General features: G+C 46.5%; 2 protein-coding genes across 2 annotated transcripts; both read left to right on the forward strand.

Moving 5' to 3' along the window:
* On the forward strand, positions 1-5,273 carry LOC123136175 (uncharacterized). The gene is made up of 7 exons (XM_044555493.1): positions 1-184; positions 394-485; positions 1,627-1,732; positions 2,500-2,685; positions 3,030-3,503; positions 3,617-3,700; positions 4,801-5,273. The coding sequence occupies exons 2-7, from the start codon at positions 429-431 to the stop codon at positions 4,803-4,805; spliced, it is 912 nt and encodes a 303-aa protein (XP_044411428.1). The 5' UTR covers positions 1-184; positions 394-428; the 3' UTR covers positions 4,806-5,273.
* Positions 5,274-11,023: 5,750 nt separating this feature from the next.
* LOC123138959 (BTB/POZ and MATH domain-containing protein 1-like) lies at positions 11,024-12,018 on the forward strand. Its single transcript, XM_044558803.1, has one exon. The coding sequence runs from the start codon at positions 11,050-11,052 to the stop codon at positions 12,016-12,018; it is 969 nt and encodes a 322-aa protein (XP_044414738.1). The 5' UTR covers positions 11,024-11,049.
* Positions 12,019-12,570: the final 552 nt, after the last annotated feature.

Consider the following 12,570-nt stretch of genomic DNA (forward strand, 5'->3'; position numbering starts at 1 on the left):
TCCATCGATAACCCCAACGGGTTAACGAGCCGCAGCAAACAAGCAAGCGGACAAACGCCCCCGACCCCCTCTCGCTCCTGCCGTCGCCCTCACCACCGTGATCCGATCATACACGCGCGCGCGCGAGCCCTCCCCCGCCTCGACGTCGCCCGCGCCTCCCTTCCCTTCCCGCGAGCAGGCCGAGGTACGTACGCGCGGCAGCGCGAGGCGGCCCGCGCTCTCGCTCGACTGGCCCCTTCTGCCCCCCTCCGCGCGACCCGCTCGCCGGCGGCCGGCGGGGTCGAACGATTCCTTTCTCGCCGCTGCTCCGCGCTCCTCTGGCTTGCTCTTCGATTCGGCCCCGTGCCGGCGTGCTGCTGATTAATTCTTTTTTTTATTGGGTTGGTGTGGCAGGAAAGGGGGGAGAGGCTAGGGCAGGAGGCGGCGACATGTCCGGGGGAGAGGAAGGCGAAGGGCGCAAGGTGTCTCGCGAGGACATACAGCTCGTGAGCCCCCGCCCCCCCATGATCCCTCCCGGCCTCCGGTTTCCTCTTCGCATGATTTTATTTTATTTTATTATTCTCTAGCTGAATCCGAGCAGGCTCTGTTTTTTTTTCTCTCTCTCAATTTATTTCCGGAAAAGGCCTTTTAGGTTGTGCGGCGCTTCCAGGCCGGGCTGATTAGAACTGCTTGTCGTTGCAGTTTTGTTTCTTGTTCTTTTCCGTGTATTTGATTCTGATTACTGTTGGCCCTTGAGAGTGGAACAGAATGGCTGTGTTGAGGCAAAGGTACAGGTGAGGGTAATAAATGGGTGAAGGAAGGACGGAGGGGGGAATATGTGGCCCCCATTGTAATCAAATGAACTGAAAAGCAAACCAGAAAATTTCTTGACATGAATTATTATATCTAGTTGGTCGTCACCAACAATTAGTCGAATTTGTGCGTGATTATATCCTTCTTCTGAAGTATACTAATCATAGTTCACCAATGGGACGCATGTGATTTTCTTCAGAATTCGAAATTCATTGCACAGGATTGTGCTACTAACAGGGTTCTGTTTCCCTCTAAAGACATTTAAGTTTGAAGCAAGATGCTAACTCTTCAAGACCCTAATAATTTCGCACTGACTACACACTCTCGGCTTCCCATTTTAATTTTTTTAATTTTGATAAAATGTGTTTGATGTCATTTCCTACCTTGTGGTTGGCTCTTTAATTACTGCCATTTTCAAAGACATATATCTGGAAGGGGAGCCTTGGCGCAGTGGTAAAGCTGCTGCCTTGTGACCATGAGGTCATGGGTTCAAGTCCTGGAAACAGCCTCTTACAGAAATGTAGGGAAAGGCTGCGTACTATAGACCCAAAGTGGTCGGACCCTTCCCTGGACCCTGCGCAAGCGGGAGCTACATGCACCAGGTTGCCTTTTTTTTTTCAAAGACATATATCTGCCTTGTTATGTGTCTCCTGTGTGTGTGAGTCTGTTTATCACATTGTATGCACAATCAATTGTGGTTACTGTATATGATCTGTGTTTGTTTGTCATAATGTTATGACTGGAATTTCTTTGCATCTAGATAAGATTCTTTGTTCTTTTTTGCATGCATATTTCCTTGAAGCAATGAGTTTTCATGCGGAAACTACTTTACAGGTCCAGAATCTCATCGAACGTTGTCTTCAGCTTTACATGAACCAGAAAGAAGTGGTTGAAACTCTATCTTTCCAGGCGAAAATAGAACCCAGCTTTACTGAGCTCGGTAATACTCGTGAACTCAGAAGTTCGCTTACTTCTTATGTTGCACTTTTGCTTGATTTAGTTGAGTGAGGTATCACAACTGGCAACACTTACTAGTTAGATCCCATGGACTCCTTTTTTCCCCAACTTTTTACATAGCATACATGGTGCTTAAGATTGAAAGCACAGTTTTGTATTGTATTTGAATGCTGTATGTATATATTATGTAGTCCTAGCTTTATTGGCATGATGGTGTCAGCTTGTTAGTCTTTTTCCTTGTTTTGACTACCTTGTCACAGAATACCAGCTCTATGTTTTTGTTAATATGATTGCAGAATGCAATGCCTTCATGATCTTTGCAGTTTCCCCATCCTTGAATAAAGTACAGCAACTTGAGCAAAATGTGCATTTTCTATAAAGTAGAAAAAATTTCACACCGTGACTCCATGAGGCTCTCTGATACCTAAAATTAATGACAGAGCCACTTAGGAGGCTTTCATGTGTCAAAGTAAATTCCATGCTGCGCGTTGAATCTAAACTGCCTTATCTTTTGAATTTAATGCCATTTCATTACAGTTTAACATGATGAATGAATCCCGGCAATTAGCTTATGACGAAAGGAATATTTGTCTTTCTATCACAATTTTGGAGAACATAGTGATTCTTTTCTGACATTGAGAACATAATGATTCTATTTTTGTTCATAAACAATTGAATCTTCATTTGGTGTCTTTACTGGTACATGTATGGATGATTTGGCCCTCTCTTTTTCATCCTTATTTCCTCCAGTCTGGCAGAAACTTGAAGAAGAGAACCCTGAGTTTTTTAAGGCATATTATGTGAGGTTGATGCTTAAGAATCAAATAAATGTGTTCAACAAGCTCCTTGCGCATCAGTGTCGTCTTATGAATAAAGATCCTTCTGGAGCGCTTTCAATTACCCCTACTGCTCCTAATGGCTCTGACTCGAGCACATGTAAGTTTTTTTCCCGGGTAGCTTTTATACAGCTAAGTTAACTGGGAGTCCACTTGCTATCTCCTAAAATTTTCCAGTGGCAGTGCAGTTAGATTAATATATTTAATATGTTGCCCATACAGAGCCAATGCAAACTCATTTGTATAATTGTATGGTAGTTATCTCATCTCCAGTGATAGTTTGATAAAGATTCCTTTTATTCATTCATTACGGATCAAGATCACTATTTCTGGTTTTTGCAAGTCTTGATTCTTGATTTATGCATTAGTACCTTGCTTTTAATTTTAGCTACGTCACAACCCTATTTTATTATGCTCTAAAGCAGTCTTTTCGTACTTTCTCAGTGAACCAAAATACATGTTTTTTACAAGACACTACTAGCACTGCAATTCCAGATAGCTTCCTACACAATGGAAATTCTAGTGGTGTAATAAATGGCGCTCCTGCTACTGACCAGTTTATCTATGGTGGTAAAGTTGTCCATGGTCTTCCTAGTGGTATGGATGCTTCAGTTAGTCTACTATCAGCGCATAATTCGACTGGTGCACAGTTTAATGGAGACAATGGCACAACAATAAAGGCAGAGTCTAGCTTTTCGAGCAATCCAGAGTTTGCATTCTGCAACGAGAACACTTACCTAGAGCCTTGCCAATCAATTGGGGATGCCTCTGGTGGGTCCTTTAGTAGCTCTGAACTGAATGGGCAACCACTTGGTGATACAATTCTTGACATGGATACGTCATCATATGGTTTCTTGAGCCAGATTCCTCGCAATTTCAGTTTCTCAGATTTAACAGAGGATTTCAGTCATAGTACAGGTACTTCTGATTGACATTTCTGATATTTATTCTTTCTGTTGCTTTCTTAAGTCCTGCTGTTACAATACTGTTATTATGTATTTGTAATACCTTTTTCTTTGGGTTCTCTGCAGAAATATTAGAAAATTATGGCAGATCCCCTTTCATCCCTTCTGAGACGAACAACTTCTCAGAGTCTACTGCTGGAGGACATACAGGTTAAACATCCTCCTTCCGTCCACATTCCTCGTTTTCATGCTCACCCACCCTAAATAAGGCAACAAGATAAACGAGTATTCACTCTGAATTACAGCACTATGCATTGATGCAATGTTAGATCTAGCTAATGGTTCTCTTGCTATTGTCAGAAATAGGAAATATACGGCTAGATTCCATATCTGAGGGTGTTAGTTATGAAGATTTTGGAAGTGATTAATCAGCTTTTGATCAATACTGCCTGAGGTAATTTCGTGATCAGAAATAGGTTTTAACAGCTGTTAGGTAAATTCACAAATAGATAGATCTTCTTATTTTCATGTAATTTCCTGGTCTTCGTGTGGATTTGATTGGCTGGGGACCTGGTGTAAATGGTTAACCTACAAGGCTACAACTGACCTTGTTTCCCATGTCTAAACTGAAATCTGTACTGGCACATTCAATGGATAGGGTTGAAGTTATTGCCATTAGAATTAATCTGTGTAGAGAGAATAGAGCGAGTATAGCGTGTTTGCCTTAAAATTTACTTGCACCATGAGACTGTAATCACTATGTCATGCCGTGTTTCATGTAAAGCTCAAGAAGTGAGTTCACTACACAATTAGTCATTATGCGGGCTCGGTAGTTAGTACTCCCTCCGTTCGGAATTACTTGTCTCGGAAATGGATGTATCTAGAACTAAAATACATCTAGATACATCCATTTTCGCGACAAGTAATTCCGAACGGAGGGAGTACATCGGAACGAAAGAAAAAAAGTGCATGACCTTTTATATTAAAACTCTGAAAACTGAATGATATGACTAGTATCAAGAGTAAATGGCATGCTCTTAACTTGTAAGATTGCGATGGTTGAGTAAGTTAAGATGGTACAAGGAAACAATTTCTTAATTGGGACACATGGATATCATCTTTTGAGGACATGATAGTGATGTGTGGTGTGTGGCAATGCTCTTGCCGGAGGTGAATCCGTTGTTTGAACTTGCATATTTTTTCCATAACCCAGCTGGCCAGCGAAGTGTTTACCTTTAGCTGATACCGTTTTAAGTTTTCCAAGATCTTCACTCTTCTAATATATTTTGTCCTCCATCCTATGTGTGCAGTTTGAGTAGTGATGCGCCATCTGTACAGAGTCGTCCTTTGGGCAGGCAAACCTCTATAATCATTTGCGGTGAACACAGCTAATTTGCGGAAACTGTTCGTTGTTGGACTTGGGGTCCCGTGCTGTAGTAGAAGGATGCAAGAAGTCTATTCCGGTGTATCCTTGCTGATGGTATTGTAGAAGCCTTCTGTAACTGTTTCAGTTACTTGAGATAGCATTAGGTTTGGTTGGAGCCCCTCCGTATGGTGGTTGAGTTATCATCTGTGAGAATCTTGTATAAAGAGTGTTCTTAACTGATGCTTATGGTTAGTACTTGTCCAATGTCATGTTCCAGTTCCATTCAAACCGAAGATTATTAGTCGCCTCTTTTTAAGGTTGGTAATATTATTTTTAAGGTTTTGCTATCTGATTGACAATCTGCTGTTATGATAATTGCGATTAAGATTACATTACTGGTCTTTATTTCCCCTCTCAGTTTATGAAATCTGTTTGCAAATTTATCATCAAAGCATACGACAATAGATATAATCTGCTAGTAGTTCTGAGTCCAGAGTGGGTGAAGAATAAGTGCTTGAGACGATCTTAAAAAGAGCTAGAGCTCACTATGATAGTCCAAAGAGCGTATCTTAGCTCACTATGATAGGTCATGTCTAGTCATCACTAGCTGGTATTATGGAACTCGAAAGTGATTTAGGGGCTGTTTGGTTTGTGACTAAGTTTGCCAAAGATTGCCATACCTAAGCTTAGCCAAGTTTGACCAACCTAGATAAGTGTTTGGTTCAACCCACACCCTAGGCAAGCCACATTAGGGCTTCACATGGCATACACATAGATAGAAAGTGTGGCAAGATCCCTTTAGACTTGCCAACTTGTGGCTCTCATTTTATTTTAGAGCATCTCCAACAGCCGCGCTATATAAGCGCCGAGCTGAAAAATCAGTGTTCTTTTGCGCGCGCGCTATCGCTCATGGCGTTCCAGCGGAGGAGCAAAAACCGCGCACGCGGCATATCTAGTTCAGAGCATCTCCAGCAGCCGCGCTATATAAGCGGCGTGCTAAAAAATCATTGTTTTTTGCGCGCGCGTCATCGCCCCGGGCGCTCCAGCGAAGCCACAAAAACCGTGTGCCCGACATATCTAGTTCAGCGCGCGGGCCGAAACGCCATCGCGCGCTGCTTATTTGCTGCGCCCGCTCCCACGCGCTGGACTCTCGAGCGCTCGCTCGCAACTCCACCTACCCCATCCAGCCGCTGCGCCGCCGTCGCCCGCGCCACCCCATTTCTTCCGGCGACCCTCCCGGCGCTTCCCCAGCCTATCCTCGCGCCGCGACGGCTTCCTTCGTCTCCCTCTAGTGACCGACGCCCGTCGCGCGCGGCAGTCCTCCGACGAACAGCGCCCGGCCGCTCACTGCCGCTCGAGCCCGCAAGGTATGTATTGCTCAAACTTCACAGATTTTTTACATGAATTTGGTGCATGTTGATTGTAGTTTTTATAGCTTAGTTTATATTGAACATTGTAGATGAGTTCGTCGTATTATTCTTCCGAAGAAGAATTTGATATGGAAGAGGAGGACGGTCTTGCAATGATCCTAGCTATGCACATCAATAAAAAACCAAAGCACGGTGGTTCGGTTTTGGGTCGGCAGAAAATTTGGAGGGATAGGATCTTGGAATGCCTGGATCTTTGAATGACATCCACGACCAAAAAAAGGGTTCCACTATAATCCTCGAAGCGGTGGCCGATCAAGAGACTTGGATTTGGCATGCTTTTTTTGGAATGCCTGGATCTTTGAATGACATCAACGTTGTCAACTGGTCACCACTGACGAATAAGATTGCAAATGGTGAACTGCCATCGGTGCAGTTTGTAGCAAATGGCCGTACATACAACTTTGGCTACTATCTTGCGGATGGCATCTATCCAAAGTGGCAAACATTTGTGAAGCCGTTGAAAAAATCGGAAGGTAAGAAAAATCTTGATTTCCACAATGCTCAGGCGGCGGCTAGAAAATATGTAAAAAGAACTTTTGGAATTTTGCAAGCCCAATTTGCTATTGTGAGAGGACCGACTAGATTTTGGGATCAAAAGATGCTTTGGTATATTATGCACGCTTGTGTGATCGTGCACAACATGATCATTGAGAATGAGCGTGGCCAAGATGTAGACTACTCTCACTATGAGCTCTTGGGACATTCCGTGCGAGTGCGGCGGATGGCTGAAAGGGTGGCCCGTTTTGTTGCCTCCTATCATGCCATTCGACGTCCCGCAGCGCATGATGATCTTCAGAAGGATCTCATTGAGGAGTGATGGGATTGGAATGACCGACAAAGAGCATCGTGATTTGTTGTATTGTTGTATTGTTTGATGTTTGATGTTGTATTGTTGAACTATTTGTTGTATTGAACGATAAACTATTTGTTTGAGTTGTAATAACGAAATTGAACTATTTATTGTTGATTTTTTTTTGTGTTTGATCTTTTTGCTTGTGTTTGAAGTGCATATGTTGTTTGTGCGAGAGCGCACGCGCTGTTGGAGCTATGGGCGCACGCTGCATTTTGCCGCGCTGGAGCCGGCGCTGCCCGCCGCGCCAAACCAGGCGATGGGCGCGCTGCAAACTGGTTTTTAGCGCGCCACGTGTTGGGCGGCTGTTGGAGATGCTCTTAGACAAGTTTGACAAAAATGTATGGCAAAGTATGGCAAAGTAAGGCCTAGAATCAAACAGCCCCTTAATTTTTGGACGTTGTGTTAATTACTACTTCCTCCTTTTTATAATATAAAAATATTTTTGACACTAGTGTAGAATTGGTCATTTTTTGTCTTTAGAAAGACAAGTAATTCAGGAGGAAGGGGTTACGAGTTGTTTCGTGCATCTAATACCTTTAAATGAGAGTATACTTTTTAAAGAATGTTTAAATTGGTGTTACATAAATCTGGATCAAAGGGTATGTGCGATTTTTTTGCCAGTACAGTAATTTGAATCTCTCAGTCAACGCAAACTAACTTGTGATGATGTTATAAGGACATATAATGGTAAAATTTACGTGGACATGTTGGTCCACAATCTGTCTTTATTGTTAGAAAATTGATTTAGATTTTATCCATTGTAAGGGTATTTCCACCGCCGACCTCAAAGCGCATGTGTAAGTCCGGACCGCGATGTCCCGTGTTGGCCATCCAACACGGACCTGTATTGGTCCGCTGAGCAGTTCGGACGTACTTTTTTCCGTAAACCGGAGACAAACTAGAAGGGCTTTGCGGGTGTCCGGACCATTGCTACGTCCGCTCCTGTCGGCCGTGGCCCACAAAAACACCCTCCCTCGTCTGCGCGCGCTTTCTGTTGAAACAGTTAGTGCTACTCCAGAGCGTCAGTGCCGCGTTCATGCCCGATCAGAGCAGACGTGACCTCTCATTAGTAGGGAAATCCCTAGTAGTAGCGCTTGTTTTATAGCTAGCAGTAGCGCTTGTAAAAGCGTCACCAGTAAGGCGCTACCGGCGAGCTCCTGTGTATAAGCATTTCCCTAGTAGTGTCTCACTAGCACTGGCATTGAAGCGGCGCGCCGACCAAGAGAGCACCGCCCGCGTCGCTTCCTGGTTTACGCAACTGCTACACGTTCAAATGAGAGAACGAACGTCCGTTCGTCTACCGCCCACATTTATAACACACAGTTGCCAAAGAACCTACTCCGGCGCCACATGTCCGTCTGTCTACTGCTCACCATTGCCACTCACCCGCTATATAAACTGTAGCCCTGTCCATAGCCATAGGCATCCACCTCCGGTCCCTTTTCCTCTCCGCACTACTCCCACCTTGGCCTCCTCGTGGTCCAAAGATCTTTGGGACGGATTGTCACCGGAGCAGAAGAAGGAGATGGCCGCCATTGCTGTTGGCTGGTAGGCCGGCACGCAGCCGATGGCTGACGACGTCCCAATGGAGGACGCAACAGAGAACCAGCTGGCGCCACCCTCGTCGGTGCATTGCACCATGACCATCGGCGTGGACCGTGCCCATTACATGAGCATGGTGTGGGAGGAGCAGTTCCGGGAGGCGTAGGTCAACATGGCCTACAACCTCCAGCTCCTCCAGGAGCACCAGCAGGCGAAGGAGTAGCTCGCCGCCAGCAGGGCAATCGCACCGGACGTGGACATGGCGGAGCTGCTCGAGTCCTACCGCTCCGCCCGCGAGATCCACCCCGCCCGCTGGCTGTATCGCCAATGTCAGGTGGAACTGGAAGTCGACGAGGTGTGGGGCAAGACCAACGACAAGGAGGACATCGCTAAGGCGATCATTTAGTCTGGGTTTAGAATAGAAGTATGTCCGAAATTATACCCCTGGAGACGAACGAGATCCCCTTTTAGTTGAAATATGTCCGAAATGTAATGAATTTCGTCCGGTTTATATGAAATCCGTTGTGTTTGCATGAATCTCTTTCGGTTTATATGAAAATCTGTTGTGTTTGCACGAATTTCGTCTGGTTAGTTTTAACCGCTTGTTGAAATCTATGCGGATAGCTTTGGAAGGCGGCCTCCGCATCAGTGTCCGCGGACTGGTCCCGCTGTCATTGGGCAGTTGCCAAAGGAAATTTGCGGGGCAGCGTTGAAGATGCCCTGATACATATAAAACATACACATGTAGTAAATCTCATTTTGCATATGTCTGCAAAATAAAAATACTCCATAATTTGTGATCAGCTAAGTTAGTTCTCAAAAATTTATGTTTTCCTAATAGTATGCTTGTATTGAAATCACAAAACAGTGCATAGTCCTTGACCCGCACAAACACATCCTAACATGCGCACAAAGAATTAGAGAAACAACAACCAATTGAACACGAAGATCTCCGCAACTCTATGTCATCATCCCTGAACCTTGCAAGAAGACCCCCGCCACACAAGAATATGCAACCAGACCCAAGCAAGTCATCATCTTCAACCACGACATAATTGCCGCCACGCTGCTCCTTCTTTTTTTTTTCAGCCAGGCGCCGAAAAGACAAGGACATACATATGCATCCAACATGCCTACACCAGCCTTCGCCATCTCTAGCTTTAAGTACCACTATATGTGCCCCTTCCAGATGGAGAACTAGGATCCGGTCCCTGTGTTGCAGCCGGGCCAACCGCCCGGGCAAAGATGGACATCCCTCGGGCAGCAGCACAAAGAAAAAGATAAAACAACAATAGAAAATCATACCGACGAGGAGGAAGAATAATCTTCATCTCCACGCAACCACCTCCCATCTGAGGACCCAACTGGCCAATGTCGCTCGACCTCTAGACACCATAGCCCGCGACCCCAACGAGATCTGGAGACCCCCCACCCCGCTGGTTCCTAGACGAAGGCAAGAGCCTCGCCTGACCGCGAACGGAGCCCGGTGAAACTTATTCAGGTGTGACGCCGGGCCGCCTAACCGCAAGCGGAGCCCAGGGTAACTTATACAGATGTGACGACACCGCAACGACATCGACAACGTCTTCCTCAACCCTAACCCTATTGAGAACCCATCCAACACACAAATCCGAGGTTTCCCCTCCCTCCCGCCACCTGAGCGGCTGGCGGAGGGAGAGGGAACCAGCAGCAGCACTGGCGGCACGCAACCGGAAGCCATGGTCGCCTCCTTTTCGCCTGTGCTCTTTCCGGGGTTACTCAATAATTTATGTTTAGTTTGTTTAACTTGGTGCACGATACTCACAATTCATTCCGCGAAAAATAACTCAAATGATAAATGCCACATGCGTGACATGAAGTACACCGGTCCACACGTGTGACCTAAAGTTGTGACGTGGGGTACAACTTTTTTTTTGAGCATCAGTACAGACACAAGCGCTCATATACACGCGCATACACTCATCCCTATAAACGCACACACACACGCCCTATACAGGAATAATGCGAGCACCAGGATTTGAACCCTGATGGGTTGGGGATACCACTGTCCACCTAACCAACTCAACCAGAAGTTGATTCGCGACGTGGGGTACAACTAACGTTGTCATCCCGCGTCACTAAACTTGCCATAAAAAACGTTCGGATTTGTCATGTGTGGCACTTTATAAGGGTTTAAAAATAAAACCCTTTCAATTCATGACCCATGGTTGTGATTTTACCCACCAAAATCTGGTACACCTCAATTTCCGCGGGTATACTACTCCACAATCTTGTTTTGGAGGACAAGTGAATCACACGCATCAGGTTGTTTTCATTGATCGACTCCGTGGTTACATCTCGTAACGATCTCGTGCGTGCGGCGCCGGCCATGGCGGCGAACGAGACCGCCTCCACGCACCGCCTGTCGTCCACCACAGGCGTGCACCTGCTCAAGGTCGCCGGACACTCCCTGATCAAAGGAGCCAGCACCAGCGTCGAGTCCAAGCCCTTCCGCGTCGGCGGCCACGACTGGGTCGTCGAGTACTACCCCTACGGCAACAAGAACGCCGGCGAGCAACACACGTCCGTCTTCATCAACTTGGAAAACCCCGGGGAGGCCATTGTCCGGGCGAACTACTCCTTCTGCCTCCAAGGCCCTGGCTCGCCGGTGACGGGGGAGAAGACCACAGTTAACGGCAGCACGCACGATTTCTCCGCCGCGCACAAGAGCTACGGGTTCAGCAAGTTCGTGCGCAAAGCCGATCTAACCAAGTGGGGCTACCTCAACGACGACTGCCTCCTGATCAAGTGCACCGTCGAGATCATCTCCTCCGACATCTTCGAGGGCCACGGAGACGACGACACGAGCGTCGTCGTGCCACCCTCGGAACTGACCAGAGATATCGGCAAGATCCTAGACGACGGCCTCAAGGCGGACATGACCGTCAAGATCGGCTGGTTCAGGAGGTTCAAGGTGCACGCGTGCGTGCTCGCCGCGCGGTCGCCGGTCTTCCGCGCGCAGCTGTGCGGCTCCATGGTGGAGAGCAGGCGAAGCAGCATTCGCGTCAGGGGCATATGCGCAAGTGTCTTCGAGGCCCTACTGTATTACATGTACAAGGACACCCTGCCGCCGTTCATGGAGGAGGCCACCGAGGAGGCTACGAACATGGCGCAGCATCTGCTCGTCGCTGCCGACCGGTACGCCATGGAGAGGCTGAAGCTGAGCTGCGAGAGCAAGCTGAGCAAGGCGCTGGATGCCAAGACGGTGGGTTTCACCGTGGATTTCGCCGAGCGACACAACTGCCAGCAACTCAAGAATTGTTGTGTCAAGTACATGGCGAGAACCTGTGAGGAATAACCCAACCATGCCAAAATAACCCAACTAGGCCAGGAGAGAAAAAAAGTTTTGCTAGTTAAACTTGCATATGTAAAGAACTTTCACCTCCCCTGTGAGGAATTTCCCGCTTAATTTTGCAGACATGTTTTTTAAAGGGTCTGTCTAAGTCTTAATCGGCTGATGTCATTCGTCTTTTTTTTTTTTCTTTCTAGAACGCGTTATCCCTTTGTTGTTTATTGTCCAGCCCATATCCTTGTTGCTTGTTGCTTTTTGAGCTGGTCATGTCTTTGTGCGTCTTAGCGTTGGGTCAGCGAGTTTGTGTAACATATTTCTTCGACGCTGCTGCTCATCAACTCGTGTGGTGCACCAGTCGGGTATATTAGCCGTTGTAGGTACCCTAAAAGAATTGTTGTACGTAGAATTTTCTTAAGGACTGTGCTCACTTCTGACTAGTCGGAATTTAGCGATAGATTCGAAGTTCGGAACGCACGCAGCGGATGCCTATCTCGCATGCAGTGGACGCATATCCTGCTACTTTTTTTTGCATCAAGCGCACCTATTGAACCCAATTAA

Source organism: Triticum aestivum, chromosome 6B (genome assembly GCF_018294505.1).
Source record: "Triticum aestivum cultivar Chinese Spring chromosome 6B, IWGSC CS RefSeq v2.1, whole genome shotgun sequence".
Taxonomy (NCBI): domain Eukaryota; kingdom Viridiplantae; phylum Streptophyta; class Magnoliopsida; order Poales; family Poaceae; genus Triticum; species Triticum aestivum.

Bases quoted from the DNA above. Each gene is read 5' to 3' on its own strand.
- LOC123136175 (XM_044555493.1), top strand. From the start codon at position 429: ATGTCCGGGGGAGAGGAAGGCGAAGGGCGCAAGGTGTCTCGCGAGGAC. The intron at 1,733-2,499 runs GTAATACTCGTG...TATTTCCTCCAG, and splicing joins ACCCAGCTTTACTGAGCTCG to TCTGGCAGAAACTTGAAGAA. The intron at 2,686-3,029 runs GTAAGTTTTTTT...GTACTTTCTCAG, and splicing joins TGGCTCTGACTCGAGCACAT to TGAACCAAAATACATGTTTT.
- LOC123138959 (XM_044558803.1), top strand. From the start codon at position 11,050: ATGGCGGCGAACGAGACCGCCTCCACGCACCGCCTGTCGTCCACCACA.